The sequence below is a fragment of the Garra rufa genome, chromosome 10 (assembly GCF_049309525.1).
Source record: "Garra rufa chromosome 10, GarRuf1.0, whole genome shotgun sequence".
Taxonomy (NCBI): Eukaryota; Metazoa; Chordata; class Actinopteri; order Cypriniformes; family Cyprinidae; genus Garra; species Garra rufa.
Window position 1 is genome coordinate 14,115,138 of NC_133370.1, and position 25,199 is coordinate 14,140,336.

The following is a 25,199-nucleotide window of genomic DNA, read 5'->3' on the forward strand; positions in this document are numbered from 1 at the left end:
CTATCCCTAACCCTGACTCAGCGCATTACAAGTTGTAAAGATAAGTACGAGCAGTATTAATTAAGATATTAGTCTAATATTTCACCTACCTGACCGGAAATGATAGTAACAAACAAAAATGTTGTCAAGATTATTGCCCTGGAAATCCTGGTTCAGTTTGACCAACCACAAACGCCTTTTGATCCTCAGACAGTTTTTTGCACTCTTCTCCTTGATTTGTTATAACTTTTGGCAGTCTATAGTACTCCAAATGTTTTTCCCAGTCTGAACGATTAGTACAGCCCAAAACATGACAATAATTGACCATGCACCAGCAATAATCAGCAAAAATATCGTTCGGTTCAGTGGCATTGTTTACATTCAGTGCCGCCAATATGGTTGATTGAGGACGCGTTGTGAAAACACTATTCTTTGTATCCGCTTACATGCAGTTAGCAGTGCTAGTGAGAAATGATTGACATCTTTCAAGGTCATTTAGATTTATAATTTACTTAAGATGACTTAAGCAACTAAAATACATTGTTTATAAGCCTTAAAAAGTATTTTAGTACTTACACAAAATATGCAGTTTTATGACCATTGATATATGTGGGGTCTAAGCAGGACTGATTTAGCTTATATTTTTTCTTTAGTAGGCCTAAACTAAGAGGTGACATTTGCTCAGTTTTTTCCCCCAGATATGAGGACAAGAACCAAGAGCGGCAAACCAGTCATTTTGCCATTGCTGTCAGCCCAAGAAATCAAAGGATCCTAGCGCCTCCTATGTGTGAATGTGAAGATTAACACATTACATTGAAATACCTTTTCAACAGGTAAAACGATGCATTTTATCCATATATTTCCAGCACGGAAGTGAGCTGTTTTCTGTTAATGAATCTTCCGATTCAAAAGTGCAGTATAAAAACAATTTGCACTAAACGAGTGTTTTATGATTATAATAATAGATATTCGTTTATGAAGAAAGGACTGTTTTTGTACAACTAAAACAACTGGAAGCGGATGACACCGGAAACCTGGCACATTCAAGTCACAAGACCACACCCGCTCTTACGTCAATACTATGTTTTTCAATTCTTTTTTCAGTTATATTGCTAATGTCAGAGTGTAATGATAACTCGTGTTTTTACATATTTAAAGTGATTCTTGACAATAACAACCATCAACAATATGTGACCCTGGACCACAAAACCAGTCATAAGGGTCAATTTTTTTTTAAATTGAGATTTATACATCATCTGAAATCTGAATAAATACGCTTTCCATTAATGTATAGTTTGTTATGATAGGACAATATTTGGCCGAGATAAAACTATTTGAAAATCTGAGGGTGTAAAAAACAAAATATTGAGAAGATTGCATTTAAAGTTGTACAAATTAAGTTATTAGCAACGCACAAAACATGTAACTAATAGTTTTTATTTAAAACTAAGATAGGAAATTCACAAAATATCTGCATGAAGCATCTTTACTTAATATCCTAATGATATGGCATATAATTTTGACCCATACAATGTATTGTTAGCTATTGCTACAATTATGACTGGTTTTGTAATCCAGAGTCACATATTTGCAGTGTGGCCAGTAACATCCTAACAGCCAGTTCACACTGTTGCATTCATAATATGCTGCATCTTTCACATGTATATTAACATGTTTAGCATTGTGATGCTGTCTCAAGTCCCTTTACATTAGGGTGACCATATGTCCTCCTTTTTGGCTATAAAATTATGTCCGGGGGGATTTTGTAAAATATCATAAAATGTCAGTTTTTTTTTTTTTTAACCTCATTTCACTGACCGTCATTAATTCAACACTTTAAATGCAGCCACTGCCCACCGGCATTATTCTGAGGTACCTGTCTGATGACGTGAAATACCCAATTGTCAAAACAAAACAAACGAGGAGCTGCGCTGCAAGAGCTGTGTGTCACTAACATGCCGAAACGCAAATGTAGTTACGAATTGCAAAAAAAAAAAATCAAGCCCATCCTGGGGAGGGTGTCCTCTTTTTGGATTCTCAGAATATGGTCACCCTACTTTACATTGGATCATGAATTTAGGTGCTGAGGTTTGTTGAACATGTCAGTGTGGATGTGTCTGTGTACTGGAGAGTGCGTCATACTTTGCTATGTGAGTCATCAGACGTATTGTTAGGCTCAGGGAAGAGACGGCCCCTGCTCTACGACCAATCAGAGTTTAGGAAGAGCCAAAACAAGGCCTTGGGTTCTTACTCACACTCTTCTGTGTCTCTCAGCATGTGTTTGTGTGTGACAGATCCACTGCCTGCTGATCACACATCTCACATCCTGCCACACGGTGAGGATTTGCCAGCCAGCCGCCCAAGGACTGGAATCTGTTTGCCCAGTATGCCAGTGTTGACATGACACCTCATGATTTGTTACGGATAAAGCCAGGAACCTGCAGAAATAAAGTGGAGCCCCTGTGTTTGTGGATTAAACAGTTATCACTAGTTAAACAAACCATCGAGTCTCACCATGGAAATGTAACAAGCCTTTCTCTGTAATGTAGAGACACAAACCTTGCTCTAACACAGCAGCAACAAACCTATCCATAATGATACTCGTTTAACACGTTATGATTTACAAAAGTTTCCATGTCTGATGGTTTTCCAGAGACCCATCCAGCAAAAATGCACTGAAACCTGTGGATGAGGAAAAGCAGAGAGGCTCGGCCAGTTTCTGTAAACAAGCCTATGACGCATGATGGATGACTAATATTGTGACATCACAACAATAATTGTCTTTATTATGAAAAGAAAATAGCACATGCAAAAAATAACCCAAAGCAGGGACAAATTAATTTCTCTCAATTCACCTGTGAAAGATTTAATCTAACTAAACATTCTGAATGTTTAAATTAACACTCTTTGTCATTTTAATAAATTAACATTAAACATTTTTGAAATAGGACACCTACACAAAATCCTGTAAACTTATTATACATCCACATCAGCTTCATTCAGTACTAAGGGCCTGTTCAAATACCCACACTTGCGTTCTAGGCCACTACAAAGTGCACAAGACTCTAAATACTCATCCTAAAGCTCAGTGCCAATGAGAACTTTACATTAATTACATTATTACATATAAGTTAAATTAATTAGATATTACACATAATTTGGAAGTAAAACAAAGGGTTGAGCATTTTATTGGTGCAGAATGTTAGTAACTGCTTTTATCCACTTAATTACATGCACCACAATTAAATTGTGGTGTCAGTTATTACATAGAGACATCTAGAAGGTTATTGAAAATCAATGTTGTGTGTATGTCTGATTGGGTAAACATGTTTTACAAAGACTTGGGGTCTTCACACCCACTTGGGCTAAATACAGGGAATACATCAAGTATATTAGTAGTCAAGTGCAAATTCCACAATTGCTGGTATTGAGACTTGCCCTTAGGTGCTCCCATTGTATTTGCAAGTAGAAGTCCGCCATCTAGTGGTGAAAAGTAATCATGGTAACACTTTTTATGAAGCCTGTTGTGTACAGGCTATACATAAAGATATTTCTAATGTGTTATTGATATCTGTGATATTTTTAAATTATGTTTTATAATGTTTACCTATTTATTGTTAAATCTTATGAAGAATACTAAGTATTATTACATTAAATTATAATTATACTCTTTAATTATTTAAAACATTTAGTTGATTATAAAGTGTATTATAAAATGTTACAAATTAATTTCAGAATAGCTTATTTAATGCATTTATACACTATCAGTCAAAAGTTTTTGAACAGTAAGGTTTTTAATGTTCTTTAAAGAGGTCTTTTTTTTATTTGTGATTTTTTTTACTATTTAAAATAACCGCTTTATATTTGTATATATTTTAAAATGTAATTTATTCCTGTGATCAAAGCTAAATTTTCAGCATCATTACTCTAGTCTTTAGTGTCACATGATCCTTCAGAAATCATATGCTGATTTGCTGTTCAAGAAACATTTATTATTATAATTATTATCAATATTCAAAACAGTTGAAAACATTTTTTTAGGATTCTTTGATAGAAAGATCCAAAGATCAGCATTTATGTGAAATAAAAAGGTTTTTGTAACATTATACACTAAACCATTAAAAAGTGTTTTGTTTTTTTTGGGCGGAAAGAAATTATAGAAATTAATAGTTTTATTTAGCAAGGATGCTTTAAAATGATCAAAAGTGATGATAAAGACATTTATAATGTTACAAAAGATTTCTAATTCAGATAAATGCTGTTCTGAACTTTCTATGCATCAAAGAAACCTAAAACAAAATTCTACTCAGCGGTTTTCAACATAATAATAATAATAAATGTTTTCTTTGTTTGTTTTTTTTTACAGCAAATTAGAATATTAGAATGATTTCTGAAGGATCACACCACTGGAGTAATGATGCTAAAAATGAATCTTAAAATATATTCATAGAATTTTTTTGGATCAAATAAATGCAGGCTTGGTGAGCAGAAGAGACTTCTTCAAAAAATCTTACTGTTCAAAAACTTTTGACTGGTGTATCCTGACTTCGAAGAAAATGTTACTTCAAACACTCCTGACAAACAGCAGGTTTCCTAAAGTCAGAAACGAAACCCAAACTTTCATAAGATTTCAGTGTTTTATCAGGTGTGCACATTAAACAGTGCATTTACAGACATGAAAATTATTGTAGAACAAGTTCACAAAATTACATGTTCAGCAGTTTGACCAAACGATTGTGTGTGATTATCAGTCACAGGATCTTCATTTAGTCCTGATAAAGTGATCTTAGGTTCATTAGTCCAGTGATTAGCAACATTTCTCTAAATCACACACACACATTGTAGTGAAGGAAGATCTATAAAAAAAAACTTTAAAATTAACCTAAATTACACACAAATGTCCTTATTGGCATCACATTCATTAAGAAGTTCTATGGAAATGCAGCATGTGCTGTCTTCAAAATGGCACATGTTCAAAGTTCACAGGTCAAACTTCTACATTACATCTCCTCCTCGTCCTCTTCCTCCTCTGGCAGGATTCCAGGACAGGGTTCCATGGTTACAGCAACACCCATTCCACTGCGCCCAACAGGCATATCTGTTACATACGTCCATACATTACTGCCTGGACAGTAGCACTCCACACTGGACAAGAAACCCCCTTGATTGAATCCTCCTGAAATGGAATAATAATATTTACATTATGCATGTATTTAGCAGCAAAAAGCAACATACAATGCCTTCAAGGTGAACATTTTTTCAGTTAATGCATTCCCTTCCACCCATTCAGCTCACCTAACACATAAATCTTGCACTGGTAGGCCGTGACTCCGTGTGCACTGCGACATTGGTTCATAGAGGCCATGGGTTCCCACACGTCTCGAGTGACGTTGTATCTCTCTATCGTTTTGAGCTGGGTTTGACCATCATAGCCACCAATTGCATATAGGTAGCTATCCATGCACACCACCCCTGCAAACAAAACAAAAAACAGACCATTTAGCACATATCAACAAGTGTTTATTTAATTAATGCAGAAAATCTGAAATATTTTATATTCCGGTATGAAGCTCATTGCTGTTGTTGTAGATTATTGCTGCTGCTGCAAAACAGGAACAGAAACTTGTATCTGCCGATACATATGTGATACGGTGCTGTATTTAAGACATACTGATGCTGCACAAATAGCATATATAATAACCTGTAGCAGATCTATAGAGGTGGAGCTGGGGAGGTGAAGGTTTTCAGAGGAACTCTGAAACTATGCTGCAAAATGCTCTAGTGAACGCTAGCAGCCATTTAAATGTAAAGCAGCAAGCTCATTTGCTGCGTTTGCAACATGAACCAACATGAATTAGCTTGTGCCTAAATATCATCAGTTTGTGTTAACAATCCATCAGTCTGCACCATCTAGTAGGGCTGTACCCGACTATGAATTTTCATAGTCGAATCAGAATTTTCGAATCTTTCTATAGTCGACCGATAGTCGAATCATCTAGGCTTATGTGCGTGTGTGAATGGGTTGGGAGGGGCACGACACTATAGTCAGCAGGAGGGTAAAACTATTTTTATTTTATTTTATAAGCGACCAAAACTGCCTGCCAACTGACAGACAAACTTATTTAGGTTTAAATAAAAACACAGAACGCGTCTTTTAGTTCTAAAAACGCGAGGCGCACAGCACTGCCTTTTTTGGTGACTTTTAATGAAAGAGCAGTGTGCTGCGGTTTTTTTTATGTTGCTAAGCAACGACCAAAACAGCTGTCCTGTCAGTCAATTCAAAGGATTATAGCGCGAGCGCTCTAAAATCTTAGTTTTTTGCTGTTAAGTAAACTGTCATATTAGCAGAAACCCTAAATAATACAGCTCCGGGTTACCCACGATAGACACCAAAGGTTTCTCCTCCATTTCTTGGAGTCTCCGGACTTTTTAAGCAACGGTAAACTTTCGCCATCACAACAGAAGGCCCACCTCTCCATTCATTCGATTGGACAATGAAAAAGAACGCGAATGACGTTGGGCGTTTTTCCGCTCAGAGTTGATTTTTTTTTTCAACTTCAGGCGCTCAGAGCGCTCCTGCAAAACGCGAGGCGCAGCAGGCGGCGAAAACAGGGTGCAGAACGCTCACTGCCAACAGAAAACCATTCAAAAGAGGCGCCTCCAACTGCAAAAACGCGTTCGGTGTGATCGCCGCCATCCCTGCCGTCAAGATGGTCCTCATCTCGTCATGCATCAGGGAAAGTGAAAATTAAATTAGTCACAGGGGTGGTTGGATTTATTCACAAACACGTTAAAAATATTTATTGAACGCTTCTTTCTTTTCACTTTTGTTTTTACTGCATTATCATAATCAAAGGCTGTATATAACTTAATATAACCGTACAAAACCAGTAGTTCTGTGTGCAATTAGACATTGAGCACCCCCATATTGGCAAAATGGTATGATGCTCATTTCACCCGCGAAGATTCGACTGTGAGATCGGTGGTCGAATCAGGCTCCGCATATCGATGCATCGAATCTTCGACTATTCGGGGACAGCCCTACCATCTAGAGGTTCATGACAAAACTTGGCATTTCTTTTGAATTTGCAACATTGGTAATAACAAAACAATTTAAGTCCCATTTGAGTAATAATTGACTACCAAATCAGCATAACTTTAAAAAATAAATCTTATTTATTCCAAAGTTTTGACTGGTAGTGCATGTATGCATTAATTGTATGTTGTATTTTTGAGCTGGACATCTCTTAGTCTCCATCCACAGTCACTGTGTGGAAGAACTTAAAAAATAAATGTTACCCTGCTGCCTTAAAATTTTAAGTTTAGTCTACTTGTTAAGCTGTATTAAGTGACAACTTAGATATTTGAGTTGACTAAACTAAAGATTTGGTTTGTCAAACTTAAAAGATTTGAACATTTTAAGTTGAATCTACTCAAATATCTAAGTTGTCACTTAGTACAGCTTAACATTTCCAATTTACTGAACTTTTTTAATTTGCATTTTAATGAGTGAAATAAGTATTTCATCCCCAATCACTAAGCAAGATTTCTGGCTCCCAGGTGTGTTTTATACAGGTAATGAGCTGAGATTAGAAGCACTCTCTTAAAGGGAGCTTGCTTGGTGAGAAGGTGACAAGAGTTGGTATGATTAATCACAAGTTATTCACAAAATAACTGCCAATCTCCCTTGGTCTGGGGCTCCATGCAAGATCTTACCTCGTAGAGTTATAAAGATCATGAGAATGGTGAGGAATCAGCCCAGAAATACACAGGAGGATCTTGTCAATGATCTCAAGGCAGCTGGGACCAAGAAAATAATTGGTAACACACTACGCCATGAACGACTCAAATCCTACAGCGCCCTCAATGTCCCCCTGCTCAAGAAAGCACATGTACAAGTAAGTTTGCCAATGAACATTTAAATGATTTAGAGGAGAACTGGGTGAAAGTGTTGTGGTCAGATGAGACCAAAATCCAGCTCTTTGGCATCAACTCAACTTGCTGTGTTTGGAGGAGGAGGAATGCTGCCTATGACCCCAAGAACACCATCCCCACCATCAAACATGGAGGTGGAAACATGCTTTGGGGGTGTTTTTCTGCTAAAGGGACAGGACAACTGAACCACATCAAAGGGATGATGGATGGGGCCATATGCCATCAAATCTTGGGTGAGAACCTCCTTCCCTCATTGAAAATGGGTCGTGGATGGGTATTCCAGCAAGACAATGACCCAAAACACACAGCCAAGGCAACAAAGGAGTGGCTCAAGAAGAAGCACATTAAGGTCCTAGAGTGGCCTAGCCAGTCTCCAGACCTCAATCCCATAGAAAATCTGTGGAGGAAGCTAAAGGTTTGAGTTGCCAAATGTCAGCCTTGAAACCTTAATGACTTGGAGAGAATCTGCAAAGAGGAGTGGGACAAAATCCCTCCTGAGATGTGTGCAAACCTGGTGGCCAACAACAAGAAACGTCTGACCTTTGTGATTGCCAACAAGGGTTTAGCTAAATCATGTTTTGCAAAGGGGTTAAATATTTATTCCACTCATTAAAATGCAAATCAATTTATAACATTTTGAAATGCATTTTTCTGGATTGTTTTGTTGTTATTCTGTCTCTCACTGTTCAAATAAACCTACCACTAAAATTATAAAATGATCATTTTTTGTCAGTGGGCAAATCTAAAAAAATCAGCAGGGGATCAAATAATTATTTTCCCCACTGTATAAAAAGATGTGGATTTTTAAAATAACATAAATCTTTCATGGGTTTTCAATTACAAGAGACATCATTTACTTTATAATAAGCCATACAAATCTTAATATCCGGGGTTCCCTTTAAAACATCACCTTTTATTACGTAGAGGAAAAAAAACATATAGATTTGCAACAACATAAGGCCACTGTTTGAGCAATTACAGATTATTGTGTTATCTGCAGGATCAAGCAGCTCTCAGAAGTAGGCATTCCTAGAAGTGCAGTCACCTTCATGGGCAATTTTAAAAATAGTTTTGTTAATCTTTTTTATTTATTAACTCATGAATGGAAAGATGATGTTTTTTGGTTTACTTAGAATTTCATTTATGTTTGATTCAGGTTTATCTGTACATTTATTTATTAAGCAGACACTTTTGTTCACAGCGACTTCAAAAAGTGATTCATCTTTTGAAGGTAATAACACGAGAAGTGCTGACAATACAATGTTTCAATCATTGTCTAGAATAGTATGGTATTACGTTTCAACTTTAATGGTGTTTTATGTTGTTACAGGTTGTAACAACACACTGTAAAATGCCACATGATTAGATATGATGTGGTCTTTTGTTCTCTTATTTTTTTTATTGTTCCCTTTAGTCACTTTCATATAATCACACCATTCATGCAGTACATCATATGCGGTTAACATGTCAAGTAAAGGAAAACAGTTCCAATTCATTAATTTGATAAATGGTGCAGTGTATTTACCAAGACCGCTCCGAACTGTGCTCATAGGTGCCACATGCTGCCAGGTGTTCGTGTCTGGCTGATAGCGCTCAACCGTGTTCCATCGATTGTCCCCGTCGAAACCCCCAACCACATACAGACTTCCACCACACGTGACGACACCGGCCCCCAGCCGCGCCACCGACATAGGGGCCACAAATGTCCAACGGTTTGTTTCTGGGTCATACCTGTGAAAACAACAAGCAGGAAATGTGTACAAACCAGTTGAGATATTTTCGTCTAGGAATACGATTTCCTAAAAACAGCAATGAGGAAGTCAACACAAAGGTGTTTTTGTAAATGTCTCATGGGCTCATCACTTCAAGAATTTGTTTTTCTTTGTTCCTAACAATGATATCCAGTGCCAAATACCAATCATAACTGCATGCAATTCCCATGAGTGGATATATGGCCAACAGAATGTCACAATTTAAAAAAAAACAGCCTTCAGCAAGAAGAGGTTGCATTTAACCTGCCAACAATGCAATATCTCTATTTAAAAGCTTGTGAAGACAGCTACTGTTACTGACCCGAGAGTTTCTGTCTCCCAGCACAACAGAGGCTCATAGTGAGTCTTGAATTTCACACATCTTTGAAACTGTAGAGGATCTATCGACGTTCATTGTTTAAATTTCGTCTAGCTTTAATTCCTAAATAGAATCCACACACTTTCTCTCCCTGCATTCCTGGACAGATTAACTTTCTGATTTGAGCCGCTCACTCAGTCATAAATTATCCTCAATAGGATTCACATGGCTCTGTTATTAATTTGAACTTGTGCTCTTCTACTAGAAAGCTTTTTGAAATCTCATATCCACAGTAAAAACAAGAATTAAAAGACAAAGTTAATGAGGTTAATGGCACGCACTTATGTTTGTGGCAGAAATTTATCTTGTTTTTAGGATGTCTACAAATACCCACTACCTTTTATGACTTGGGGTCAGTAAGATTTTTTTTGTTAAAGAAATTAATACTTTTATTAATTGATCAGAAAGTATATTAAGTATATTATGTTACAAAAAAATCCTGAAATGTTTCTTGGGCCACAAAATCAGAATATTAGAATGATTTGTGAGGATCATGTGACACTGAAAAGTAATGGTTGCTGAAAATTCATCTTTCCGTCACAGGAATGAATTACATATATATGAAAATAACTATTTTAAATTAAATAATATTTCACAATATTACTGTTTTTACAGTAGATTTGACAAAATAAATGCAGCCTAGGTATGAATAAGAAACTTCTTTTTAAAAAGAAAAACATACATACACTGCAGTTCAAAAGTTTGGGATCAGTAATATTTTTAAATGTTTTTTTTTTTAAGAAGTTTCTTATGCTCATCAAAGGCTGCATTTATTTGATTAAAAATCCAGAAAAAAACAGTATTATTGTGAAATATTATTTCCATATAAAATAACTCCAGTCTTCAGTGTCACTTGATCTTTCAGAAATCCTTCTAATATGCAGATTTATTATCAATGTTGAAAACAGTTATGCTGTTTAATTTTTTTTGGAACCTGCGATACTTTTTTGATTCCTTTATAAATAAAAAAGAACAGCATTTATTCCAAATAGAATTTTTTTGCAACAATATAAACTACCATTTAAAAGTTTGTGGTCAGTACATTTTTATTATTTATTTTTTTGAAGGAAATTAATACTTTTTTTCACCAAAGATGTATTAAATTGATAAAGACTTATATTGTTAGAAAAAGCTTTCTATTTTGAATAAATGCTGTTCTTTTTAACTTTTTATTTATCAAAGAATCCTAAAAAAGAATCACGGGTTCCAAAAAATATTAAGCAGCACAACTGTTCCAACACTGATATTAAAAGCAATAAATCAGCAGAATGATTTCTGAAGGATCATGTGACACTAAAGACTGGAGTAACGGCTGGTGAAAATTCAGCTTTGCATCAAAGGAATAAATAATACTTTTAAATATATTAAAATAGAAATACATTACTTTAGACTGTAATTACATTTCACAATATTACATTTTTTTGATCAAGTAAATGCAGTTTTGATAAAGCATAAGAGAATTAAAAAAAAAAAATCTTACTGATCCCAATAGCAGTGTATATGTATTTTTCTTTGTCGTAAGGTCAATGTCTTAATTCTGTACAATACTTTTAAAGAAATTAAAATATCCACATTTTGTATTTGTATAAAAGTCATAGACATCTCATCCCAAGACTAATTAAAGATGACTTAAGCTACTTTGTGCATTTATCATTATTAGCAAGACTATTAATGCAGTTAGTTTGCTTCCTTAGGTAAATGTTATGATGTTCCAATAACCTTTTCAAGGTAAATATAGCAACCACCTTAGTTCTCGCAAAACAATAGAGTCCTTCCTTTCAATTGTGACATTTAGATGCACTGTCATGCAGTACTTGACAAACAACATGGCACTTTCATTTGGGTTCCTAATGAAACCCTATAAATACTGTAGAGTTCATGCAAGGTCTTCTTACCTGATCTGTCACCGAGTTTACTGCCCAATAAATATAAAATATTCATATCATTACATTAATTGTGGAGAAATGTGTTTCTCCTGAAAGGCCTAACCTGACTCTACGCTGTGGAATGTACGTTATGAAACAGATTTGCCTGGAGCTTGTTAGTCAAGAGTGACTGCTCTGAAAAGAACTGAGCAAAATGATCTCTACACCCTGATGGAAGGCACTTGTTTTAAATCAAAACACTCTCTGTAACCGATGAGGGATGTATCAAAAGTGTAGCGTGTAACATAACCTTTCCGCTAATATTTCATTTATCTCGTACAAAATGTTCTGTGTAAAAGTTCTTCTGTTGGACAGGTGTGCGACGCAGTCTTCGCTGTGTACCGAGTTTAAATCTGTCACTCTACACTGTGCTAATGTTTTGATTCCGCTAGCGTACGTATAATAGAAAGGAAATAGAATATAAAGGGGAAAAACCCTACAGCGTAAAAGAAACAACACAAAACCTTTTCGAGTTTTCTTCCTGTCTCAGCCTCACCTCTCAACGCTGTTGTGATGTGTAGAGGCATGTGAACCCCCTACGGCATAAATGCTGCCGTCAATGACCCCGACACCCACTCGGTTTCTGGGCGTGTTGAGCGGAGCCAGCTGGGTCCACTGGTTAGTCATGGGGTTGTAGCAGGACAAAGATCCAGACTCTGTGTTGTTCTGCAGAGACAGATTCCGTCCCCCGACCGTATAAAGCAGCCCGAACAACACGCATGCCCCAAGCCCGCTACAAGGCGATACCATGTCAGCTAGCTTTATCCAGACATTTTTCCGTGGGTCGAAGGCTTCCAGAGAGTCCAGAGAGTGTTGCTTGTAACCTCCTGCTATGTAGATGAGCTGCGTCCCACGATGAGGAGCGGGCGGCAGAGGTTTTCGAAGAGCCATGTCCTGGAAGATCTTGGACAAGAAGTCCTTGCAGGAGTTGGCCTTACTGAGGATGGGACAGGACTGCAGTTGCCTTTTGAGGAATGTGGGCGGCAGGGCGTAGATGTGGACCGCATTGAGGAGGGCATGGAAGTACTGAGCTCGGCTCTCCGCATCCCAGCGGACCCAGTCAATGCAGGCCTTGTAGACCTCGGATTCGCAGAGCACCTTTATGCTGTCCTGACTGATCAGCTCCAGCAGCTGGCAATGGGACAAACTGAAGAACTCTTCCTCTTTGGTTACCTGTGACAAGGAAAAGTATACATGGATATATGGACATATGTAAATATGTATTTGCAGGAATACAGAATGTCAAACCAAAAGTAAGGTGTAGTCACATTAATTATTGATCAGCCTTTGTGGCCAGTTTTTAGGGGCGAAATGCAGTCATTTTAATAGGAATCCACGATACTGGGAATTTTGGGTGAGGGCGAAAGATTTCCCAACTGGAAATTTTGAAAGTGACTTTTGTGTGAACACACTTTATACATTGCTAAACTGTTGGTAATAGACAAGTTCACTGAATTTTTTCTAATGTGACCACACTTTAATTTTTAAATCAAAAAGGGAGCTAACAAATCTCATTCTTGGTCATTTTTAATTAAAAAACTGTGACTTCAGACACATTTTGACACCACTGACATCAGCTTCTTTTTCTAAATTTTTAGCCACCAAAGCCTATTTAAACAGAAAAAAACAGGATGGTTTAAAAACCATGATAAATAATATAGAAACTTGTGCAGGAGGGAAGATAATCAATGAACAAAGACTTTAATTTCAGTCTTTTACTGTTTTTAGCAATGGACCCTTTTCACATTTGAGGGTTTCTGAGAAGCACAAGTTGTCATAGTTGGTAAAGAAGCTATAGTGGTGAATGAAAACTGTATTTGAACCCTTTCCAACAATGACTGTATGATTTTAAGATCCATCTTTTCACTGTGAGGGCAACTGAGGGACTCATATGTGACTATTACAGAAGGTTCAAATGCTCACTGATGCTTCAAAAGGAAAAAAAGATGCATTAAGAGCCAGGGGTGAAAACTTTTGAACAGAATGAAGATGTGTACATTTTTCTTATTTTGCCTAAATATCATATTTTTTTAAATTTAGTACTGTCCTTCAGAAGCTACAGAAGATTTTTACATGTTTCCCAGAAGACAAAATAAGGTAAATTTATCCTGATCTTCAAATTCCAAAAGTTTTCACCCCCGGCTCTTAATGCATTGTGTTTTCTTCTGAAGCATTAGTGAGCGTTTGAACCTTCTGTATTAGTTGCATATGAGTCCCTCAGTTGTCCTCAGTGTGAAAAGATGGATTTCAAAATCATACAGTAATTGTTGGAAAGGGTTCAAATACACAAAAATGCTGAAAAACCAAAGAATTTGTGGACCTGAACAGCTGGCAGTTAAACTGTTCAAGACAAACAAAGAAATCATGAGCGACTATCACTAAACAAACACAGATGTGGATCATCCAGGTAACAACACAGTATTTAGAATCAAGTGTATGTAAACTTTTGAATGGAGTAATTTTTTATAAATTCAACTATAATTTTCTTTAAAAGTAAAAAAAACAAAAACATTCAATGCTAGATTTACACTATAATATCTTAGGAAGGGTCCATCGCTTCCATTGCTTAGAGTTGTGTGTACCACATATACTTTGCTAATTTTTGAGCTTGATAGTATGAATCACCTTCCACTTTCTTTGTATTGAAAAGAACAGCTTGCACATTCTACGTAACATCTCTTTTTTTAGTTGAAGAATGAAGAAAGAAAATAATGCAGGCTGACATGAGGGTGAGTAAATGATGAAAAAATTATAGTTTTTGGGTGAACTATTTCCGTAATGCCTAATGCATTTGACAGCTGGATAATTTATACGAATCAATATCTATCTGCAAGACAGACCTGACTTCCATTGACAAATCAATTAGCCACACAGCGGCACTCTCTACAGCCTTCATTCATTCAAAGACTAACTGTTACAGGTCAATGGCTCAGTACAGTTACTTGAGAGAGCACAGCAGGTGGCATTTATCGATCGCTGCTAACTGACACTTCGGTGAGCGGAGTCCATGGGGCACGCACCTCATTGAAGTGAGAGTTGATGTACTCTCTTGTGCGAAGGTGCAGCTCGGTGCAGCCGATCTCCTCAGCAAATCTCGAGATGCCTATGACATTTGACGGCTCCAGGTTCTTTGTAAGGAAATCGCAGCATGCTTTGGCCACCTCTTCCATCTGATAGCGCATCGCGGTCAAGAGGACATGAAGAACACACTTCTCGCCCACTGTTATACGGGAGGTGTAGGCAAAGTCAATGAGGCGGCTGATGACCTGAGGACAGACGTCTCGCAGGGTGACCTCCGAGGCATGGCATTCCTTGAAGTTACTGGTGAACATGGCTTTGAAGTAAGGACTGCAGGCAGCCAGCACCAGTTTATGCACCTGGAGAATGTAGACACTTGTAAATAAAAAGCAGGCAGGACACACCTAAAACCAAATCATGAAAGCAGCATGTGCCGTGTTCTCGTAATTACAATCGAATGCCTTAACATGTACTAACATAATTCTGCACTTGTAATGAGGACCATTTATCTTCGTGCACTGTAATTTGCAGTGCCAGGGACATACCATATTAAAAATAACTATAACGTGCTGGACCTGTTTCTTAAAGGGATAGTTCACCCAAAAATGAAAATTTGATGTTTATCTGCTTACCCCCAGGGCATCTAAGATGTAAGTGACTTTGTTTCTTCAGTAAGACACAAACAAAGATTTTAACTCAAACCATTGAATTCTGTCTGTCATATAATGGCAGTCAATGGTTACCAATTATTTTAAGAGTGAGAAAAAAAAAACACACAGACAAAACCAAATTAAACCCTGTGGCTACTGTTCAGTTTTTTGCACAGACCGATTGTTATGTGTCTCAGGACCTAAATATATTGTCACGAGCCGCAGGGTTTAATTTGGTAATTAAACCTACATCTTGGATGCCCTGGGGGTAAGCAGACAAATATAAACTTTACATTTTTGGGTGAACTATCCCTTTAATGAGTTGCTAGTTGGAATATATTATCAGTATTCAAGTGGGGCAATGTAGTTCACTATACTAGGCACTGAAGAAGAAATCTATACTAGAGATGTGCTGATATTAAAATTCTAACTGATACACATTACTAATTTTTTATGTATTGTTAAAGCCAATACCCCAAAATGGATAGTCTGGGTGAACTGAGTGAGATATTTCACATAAAATATGTTTACATGTAGTCTACAAGAGAAATTAATAGTTGAATTAATAAAAAATGACCCTGTTCATAAGTTTACATACACTTTATTCTTAATACTGTGTTCTACCTGAATGATCCACAGATGTCTTGTGTGTGTGTGTGTGTGTGTGTGTGTGTGTGTGTGTGTGTGTGTGTGTGTGTGTGTGTGTGTGTGATAGTTGTTCATGAATCCCTTGTTTGTCCTGAACAGTTAAACTGCCTGCTGTTCTTCAGAAAAATTCTTAAGGTCCCACAAATTCTTGTTTTTCAGCATTTTTTTATTTGAAACCTTTCCAACAATGATTATGATTTTGAGATCCATCTTTTTACACCGAGGACAACTGAGGGACTCGCAACTATTGCAGAAGGCTCAAACGCTCACTGATGCTTCGGAAGGAAATAAGATGTATTGAGAGCTGGGGGATGAACATTTTTTGAATTTGAAGAACAGGGTAAATTTAATGTATTTGTCTTCTGAGAAACATGTTTGTATCTTCTGTAGCTTTTGAAGGGCAGTACTAAATGAAAAAAAAAAAATGATATTTAGGCAAAATAAGAAAAATGTACACATCTTCATTCTGTTCATCTCTCTTAATGCATTGTTTTTCCTTCTGGAGCATTAGTGAGAGTTTGAACCTTGATGAATGCTGAAAAACCAAAGAATTTGTGGGACCTAAAGGATTTTTCTGAAGAACAGCAGGCAGTTCAGGAAAAACAAGGGACTCATGAACAACTATCACTAAACAAAAAAAAAAAAAGAGCTGTGGATCATTCAGGTAAAAACACAGTATTAAGAAACAAGTGTATGTAAACTTCTGAAATATCTTATTCAGGTCAGTACTAATTAAAAAATAACATGCAATTTGAATGATTCTGCAAGGTGCATGTAACCTTTTGACCTCAAAGGAAAGGAAAGGAAAGGAAGTGAGGTGAGGCCAAGTATGGTGACCCATACTAGGAATTTGTGCTCTGCATTTAACCCATCCAAGTGCACACACACAGTAGTGAACACACACACACCGTGAACACACACCCAGAGCAGTGGGCAGCCATTGCTGCAGCGCCCGGGGAGCAGTTGGGGGATCGGTGCCTTGCTCAAGGGACTCACCTCAGCCGTGGTATTGAGGGTGGAGAGAGTGCTGTACATTCACTCCCCCCACCTACAATCCCTGCCGGACCTGAGAATCGAACCTGCAACCTTTGGATTACAAGTCCAACTCACTAACCATTAGGCCACGGCTGCCCCTCAACTGTGTATGCATATAAATAACTGATGGGAATAAGTATATTAATATGCATGTGATGTAGACGAGCACTGTATAGTGCAAGGAAAAAGTCTGTGATGACTCAAACCCAGCAACCAAAACAGCGATCCCCCCCAAAAAAACTAAATACCTAAAAGTACTGTCTTATAACATAGTTCTCTATTATGCAGTTGTTAATTCTGAAAACCTTAATTCTATTAAAGAAAAAACTGGTCAGAACTGACCTGTGCTGATAAGGTCTCATGGCACTTTAAGAACAATAAAACAGCTTGGCACTGTTCCATATCTCTTACCTTGAAATCCGCTATCTTGTCTTTGTAAGTCACGTGTAGAACCAGGTCACAGAGCAACTCATGATGGCGGAGCTCGTCCATGATCTGCATTGATCTAAAAGGATGACTTTCAACCGTATAATCCAAGTAACCATGACCTCTCATGGAGGGCACCACGATGGCAGAGAAATCCTCATCTTTGATGGGCCTCTTCTTTCTTGGACATATCATTCTCCGAGACCTAGAATGTCACTGATATAAGTAGGAAATGGATGGTGACTGTAGCGGAACAATGTCTATATCCATCCACGTGTCATGAAGAAATAAAGGCACAACTGATGATCGCTTAGGGACAGAGAGCCATGTTTCTTCTGCCTGGTTAGAAGTCCACCATACCAAATTTCATTATCAAGCCAAGTTGGCATTGTTGAAATATTACACTGTTGTTTTCTTCAAATCAGACAAATTCTGCTATTTGTCTTGTGTAGATGAAAAAAAAAATATTTTAAGCACTAAGCATTAAAAATGCAATATGCTTTTCTTCCAAAAGGTTATTGTCCTCTGAGATGGTTCATGCTCTTTTCACCCTGTGAAAAAACAGAGATACATAATTGAGAAATGTTTTGTTTATCCTCTCCAGTGCTTTCATTGTTTATCAAATGCATAATTGAATATAGCCAAGATGATCTAGGAAGATATCTTAGATATCAAACTAAACAAACACTACACGGAACAGGCGATATGCACAATGGCAGCATTACGCAAATCCTGAAGAGGCAAATTTCTACTATAACAATGTATACAAGAAACTCTTTAATTACAGTCTATGTTGACAGTTGCACAGACTTGGCTGAATCATGTTTCACTTCCCTATTCCTTGACGGATGTCAAGTAGACATCAAAAAAAGAAAACAGCCAAGCCACAACCTTATTCACAGGCGAAACATGTGATTTCCTACATAATACAGGCAATTCTTGTGGCACAACTGGAATACTGTGTATCAAATGACCTTTGTGCACACTAACATGGTTTTCGAGTGAAGGCCAAAGTTTCTGTTGTTGATCAGTCTTGATGTTGTTCATCCAAGGCTAATTTTTTTCACAGGTTATGTAACATTCCACACTTGCAGGTCATCTCTACTGCTCCTATTGCACAACCTCAGAGTGCTGAGGACACATTATTTGTCTTAAAGCACGGTTTATCACAAGACAACGCTGCCAGCCACGGCCTCTTTTGGAACTAAGAGAGCTCCTTCAGCTGTGGCCTCCATGCCTCATAAAGGCTCATTGTGTCATGCTCCCACATGTTATATTGCTAAGCCGGACTTTAAAGAGAATGTTAACATGCTGCGCCGTTCACATTAGCACCATGGCTCTGGTGGGATTAACCATTAACTCGCTGAGTGTCAGGTTATTTGAAAAATTCTGGAACAGAAAGTAAAAAGCTTTTTTTGGTAGGTGCTGCCAAGTGAACTTTTGTCCTGGTAGACTACCACGTTGTGCTGTGGAAGCTGATGATGCAATTAAATGAATATGCATTTTTCGTCTAGTCTCATGTCATTTGAAACCCACATACTGTGCCTGTGGAACAAATTAGTTGACACTTTTGAAGAACCATTACACAGCAGTTTCCATTCAATGGCTACAGGTACACCATTAAAGGGACATGAGATGCAAAATTCACTTTTACATGGTGTTTGCATATAGCAGTGTGGACACAACCACTCTACAATGATAAAAACCCATTCACTTTTTTCTTTTTAATTCCCAAAAAACTGTCTCAATTATCAAGCCATTTTGATTTTCTGAGCAATATGACGCCAAGTTTTTGCCATTTTCTCTGTAGTGACAACAATGTCTTGTAAGCAATGCAGGTGTTTTGTATTTGGATGTAAGAGTGAACATAAGAGTCTTAATTTTCTCACGATATAGTGGATTAGTTTTGTTTTTGATGGTAATGCACCACCGCAAACACCTAAATTTGTTTATGTCTGTGCAAATAATTTTACTCCAGACTGCTTTCTGAACGAAGGACAATTTAAGGCAGATTTAGCTAAAAAGCTCAAATTAAAAGATGGATCAGTACCCTCTGTTCGTGATTAATTATATAATCCAGTGGATGTGGTTTAGCTTGCTTTTTTTGCCTTACCTTTTCAATTTATTTGATCTGTTTGTTTGTTCATTGTTGATTTTTTTATTCTATTTTTGTGTGATGGTATGTTAACTGATTTTTGTATCTTTGCAGCAAAGGTGTGCCGCTTTTATAATTTTAAAAATCATATCTATAATTTTATTTATTTTGTTTTCAATAAATGCATTCATTCATTTATTTTTCTAATGTTTTCCTTTTTTGTATGTGTTTTCCTCAAACTTTTAAAAATGCTGTATAATGTTCTTTAAGAAGTGTTTGTACAGTAACTTTGACAAGAGTGCAAGAAATGCGATTTAAGCATATGCACTCTTATATAAGTGCAATTACAATGTGCATTTTACTGCAATTATGGTTACTCAGATCATAAGCATAATCACATTAACATAAGCACACTATCCTGTTTACATGAGTTCCAACTTAACCGCAGTACTGCTCTAATTGCATTATATGAGTGAATGTAAACGTAGCCAGTTCACAATGGCCACATCTGATTCAAAAAAGCTCCAAAAAGCCCAAAACAAGTAGGAATGTGTCTTGTGTGAAGTATTCTAATTCTTTCAAAGCCATATTAGTTATTCACTGATACTCATTTGACATCAACACTTATGTCTAGCCTTCACCCATAAATGAAAATTCTGTCTTCAATTACTCACACTCATGTCATTCCAAACCCGTAAGACCATCATTCATCTTTGGAGCACAAATTAAGATATTTTTGATTAAATCTGAGAGCTTTTTGACCCTGCACAGACAGCAAAGCAACATGTTCAAGGACCAGGAAGATAATAAGGACATTGAAAGAGAAGAAAATGTTGAATAAGGTTGTTATTTTTGTTTTCTTTGTGCACAAGAAGTAGTCTTGTAACTTCATAACATTACAGTTGAACCACTGCTGACTGTTTTAACAAGTCCTTACTACCTTTCTGGGCCTTAAAAATGTCAGTTGCATTGCTGTCTATGCATGGTCAGAAAGCTCTTGGATTTATTAAAAAAAATCTTCATTTGTGTTTCATAGTTTTCGGGTGAACTATCCTTTTAAACAATATGATATGTCCACTGTGCTTTGCAGTGTTTTTGTTCTTTATGGAGCTTGACAGATGTGGTCACAAGAACTGATTTAAAAAGTCTAGAAAAATAAAATAAAGTTTAATAAAATAAAGTCCTCACCACTTTTTGGATTTCAAAGGAGAGAGCGAGTGAGTGAGCGAGAGGGAGGGTGAGCGCAGTTCCACTGTGTCACAGTTATATAGCTGAGGTCAGCAAGAGGACAAAACACCTCATTGATAACTGCACCATGACACATCTCCATTGCCCTGATAAAGAGCCAGTCAGTTTATGAGCAGACTGGAAGGTGTTCATGGCTATGCGGAAAACTGTGAATCATAAAGACACTGGGTACATGGCAGGGTGGTGATCACTGACCTAGAATCAGGCTGATGGGAAATCCTTTGTTCAGATAAGGTTCTAAGTACACTGAATTTCTTGCACAACAATCATAAATCTAGTAGTTAACTTGGAAAGAGTCAGATGTGCTCTCTCTCACACACACACACACACACACACACACACACACACACACACACACACACACACACACACACACACACTATAGGAATGTACTGCAGTGTGACTCACAAAGATGACTAATGATAGTTTAATTAGCTTAAGACACAACAATAAGGATTGCCTGATGGCCCAGGGCCAGTGTGAGAGAGTTTCTGGACAGCTGACTGAAGAGTCAGACCAGTGCTGCATTGCCACTATGTCTTATAAGTGGTCACTCAGTCAAAGGTTTACTTCATAATAACAACCAGCTAATTGTACTTTATCCCTTACATAACTTCTAGCTATTATTGGTGACTAAATAACAGTAAATAAAAACTAAACTACTGCACATAAACAGAGGCATTACAAGTTGCTGCCAAAACTTTTTGCTAGCTCTAGTGAAAAATCTGGACTACTGCAGAAAAGTTGTCTATATGCATAGAGATGAAGATACCATATCTGCATGAAGCAATGAAGCACTTTAACCTCTCAAATCAGCAGGGAAACACATAACAATTAATGAAAGAGAACAGAATCATATACATTAATGGATTAGTTAACTTCCAGAATAAAAATGTCATGATAATTTACTCACCCCCATGTCATGCAAGATGTTCATGTCTTTCTTTCTTCAGATGAAAAGAAATTAATGTTTTTGAGGAAAACATTCCAGGATTTTCTCCATATATAGCCTTCAGTGGGACCCAATGGGTTGAAAGTCCAAATTGCAGTTTCAGCAGCTGTAATGGGCTCTACACAATCCCAGCCAAGGAATAAGGGTCTTGTATAGCTAAACAATTTAAAATTTAAATAACTATTTTAAAATAACTTTTTAACCACAAATGCTCACTTATCACATCTTAGCACTAGCTGGATTTCACACATTACAGTGTCAAGTTTGAAAGGCCATGCGTGACACAAGCGAAAGTACCGACCCAGTGTTTACAAAGCAAACGTGCAAAGAAATTAAAACAACTTTTACAAAAAAGAAGGTAAAACAACTAGTTTTTCACCCTACCCTATACTTTTTTTAAACCGAAGATAAAGAGCTAACTGCGTGTGACTTTTCCAGCATGATTATGTAATGCGTCAGGTTGCACATGTGCATCGCAGAGCTAGTGCAAGATGAACATTTGTGGTTAAAAAGTAAAGAATATGTAAAAAATTGTTATTATTTTTTTAAATAAATGACTGATTATTTTGCTTGATAAGACCGTTTGAAGCTGCGCTGTACCTGCAATTTGAACCTTCAAACCTTTGATCCCCATTGAAGTCCACTATGGAAAAAAATCCTGGAATGTTTCCCTCAAAAACCTTGATTTCTTTTTGACTGAAGAAAGTAAGAGATGGGGAAAGTAAGACATCTTGGAGACATGGGGAGTGAATTATCAGGATTTTTTTATTCTGGAAGTGAACTAATTCTTTAAAGTTCAATAGAGCTGTAATGATGGGAAAACAAAGCTTTTGAGAGAACAGTTCCCCTTAATTGCATATGTTTAGTTTTTTTTCATGTTGTGGCTATTTAGTGGTCAAACACATAAATTTATAAATAAAATTTCCAATCTGTCAATTTTGACAAGTTGGCAAGTCCATGTGAGCTTCATATAGGACTTATCATACTCAAAAAAAAAAAAAAAAAACTACATTAAAAAGTGTTAAAAATCTTTTTACACCAGATTGTGGTAAAATGCCCAGCTCCAATATCAAGCTCTAATATGATGCTTTAATAGAGTGTTTTCACGATGCGTCATCAATCAGCCATACTGGCGGCACTGAACATAAACAATGCCACTGAACTGAATGAAACTTGCATATTTTGCTGATTATTGCTGCTGAAAATTATCAATTATTGTCATGTTTTGGGCTGTACTAATCGGTCAGACTGGGAATAACATTTGGAGTACTACAGACTGCCAAAAGTTATATCAAATCAAGGAGAAGACTGCAAAGAACTGTCTGAGGAACAAAAGGCTGTTGTGGTTGGCCAAACTGAACCAGGATTTCCAGGACAAGGAACTTGACAACATTTCATTTCATGTTTGTTCTTATCATTTACGGTCATGTAGGTGAAATAGGTAGGCACGTACGAACCTTTAACACTAATTAACTTTAGTTTGTCAAAATATTGTGACCATTCCTGCTTACTAAGGCCTTCTCTATATGATTTAGCAGCTTCCAACAGTTTTTCCTGTGGTTTAGACAGCATTAATTAGCAGAGCAATGTATTCAGTAGTACATTAATCTTGCAATCCATGCTATTCTTTAGATCCGAGTATCTCCAATATGGCCATGCATCTGGGTAACTGACCAAACTGTGACGAAAGTGCAAACCCTCTATGAAACTAGTTTCTTCAATGCGGAATTAAAGTTCCAGTACGTGATATTGCGTTTGCGAACAGTGCAGGTAAACCTAACTCCCCGATCTCAAGAAACGCACTAGCGATCGATGCTAGAGGTTGCAGCCTTTAGCATCCTTGTTAGTGCGTCCACCTCCCATGCCAGAGACCCGGGTTCGAGACCCCCTCCCCCCCTTGACGCCCCTGTTAGCTGTCTGTTATAGGGAAATAACTTTTGCACTACAAACCACTATGCACATAATTAATAAAATACATTAAAATACAAAGCGCCACATCAATTTGCAATATCAAGCAGCAAATCAAACTATTTTGTACAGCTAAAACAGCTAGATGCAGAAGAGCCCGGAAGCCACACCCAAAACATTTACATATGGCCGCGCCCACTTTTACGGGAAGACAAAGTTTAAGTATAAGGATAATGCTTAAATATAAAATTTACAGTTTTGGCACAAATTTCTACGTTTCGGTGTCAGACATAATACTACCCAGATATGTTTTTGCATGCAGCAGGGAGCGTTTTGTAAATCAGAGCGTTCGTGTTTACTCTCGATCGCTCGGAACGGGTTTCTTGTACAGAGCCCAGAACATAGAAAACCCGGAGTAGATTCCAAGCCTAGAAACTTCAGAAACTTTGAGCGTGGGCGGGGCTGTTCCGCTCCACTGATACATTTTGTTCCAGTCCTGCTTTCAGCCTGAGCGTTGCTTGGTGACACCCAAAGCTTGAAGCTTTGGCATGTTCGGAAGTATTTTCGTTGGCTGAGAAGAAATACACGAACAAACTCGCCAAACTTTGTGTGAAACGTAAGTTACACGATATTTATAACTACTGCATAGTATTACTCTAGCAAACATTCTAGTCAGAAAACAGTAAAGCTGATATTTACCTGCGGCCGTGCCTACATCTGAATGTGCACAATGCTACTACAGTAACACTGCGTGTGTAATAACGCTTAAGCATAATACAGAACTGAACTACTGTCAGTAGTCTACTTTTTGCACTCATTCAAGATTTTAACAGTTGTGACATCATACTGTCGCACCCCTGATAAAATTTTGCTGATAAAGCGAGAAGCAAAAATGACATTTTAGTTGCGCGACTGTCAAGCGCGCGTTTTCTAGTGCGTTTTGGTGTCTGTCGACACCAGTGTAACACAATCCTCTACCTACACCCGCTAAAAGCACTCACCTTGTTTTAGGAACCGGCGGCGACAGTTCTTCACTTACTTCCACTTACGATCTGTCATACATGATTTACATAAACAACAATGCTGTTAAAGTGAAAGAAGAGATAGATAAGTAAATGAGGAGGAGAATGCCCTCCGCGCGGTTTCACGAACAGAACGTTCCAGTAGCTGGCGCGTAAAACGTCAAAGCAAAACAAAAAAATCGAAAGTTTGCTGTGTCTCGAAGCTCCACCGCCTTCCAGCTGTCAACT

At 37.3% G+C, this 25,199-nt stretch overlaps 1 protein-coding gene across 1 annotated transcript; it reads right to left on the reverse strand.

The window, feature by feature from the left end:
• Positions 1 to 3,802: 3,802 nt before the first annotated feature.
• LOC141344141 (kelch-like ECH-associated protein 1A) lies at positions 3,803 to 25,187 on the reverse strand. Its single transcript, XM_073848917.1, has 7 exons — positions 24,951 to 25,187; positions 17,732 to 18,297; positions 14,990 to 15,346; positions 12,466 to 13,142; positions 9,440 to 9,645; positions 5,275 to 5,451; positions 3,803 to 5,155 (listed from the first exon to the last, which is right to left on the reverse strand). Exons 2-7 carry the CDS (start codon positions 17,939 to 17,941, stop codon positions 4,980 to 4,982), a joined length of 1,803 nt encoding a protein of 600 aa, XP_073705018.1. The 5' UTR covers positions 17,942 to 18,297; positions 24,951 to 25,187; the 3' UTR covers positions 3,803 to 4,979.
• Between the last annotated feature and the right edge of the window lie 12 nt (positions 25,188 to 25,199).

What these genes read in the sequence shown, in the direction of transcription:
- LOC141344141 (XM_073848917.1), bottom strand. Translation starts at nt 17,941, where the DNA reads ATGATATGTCCAAGAAAGAAGAGGCCCATCAAAGATGAGGATTTCTCT. An exon ending in TCAACTCTCACTTCAATGAG is followed by an intron (nt 13,143 to 14,989) that starts GTGCGTGCCCCA and finishes TCCTTGTCACAG; the next exon opens with GTAACCAAAGAGGAAGAGTT. An exon ending in GTGCAAGATTTATGTGTTAG is followed by an intron (nt 5,156 to 5,274) that starts GTGAGCTGAATG and finishes ATTCCATTTCAG; the next exon opens with GAGGATTCAATCAAGGGGGT.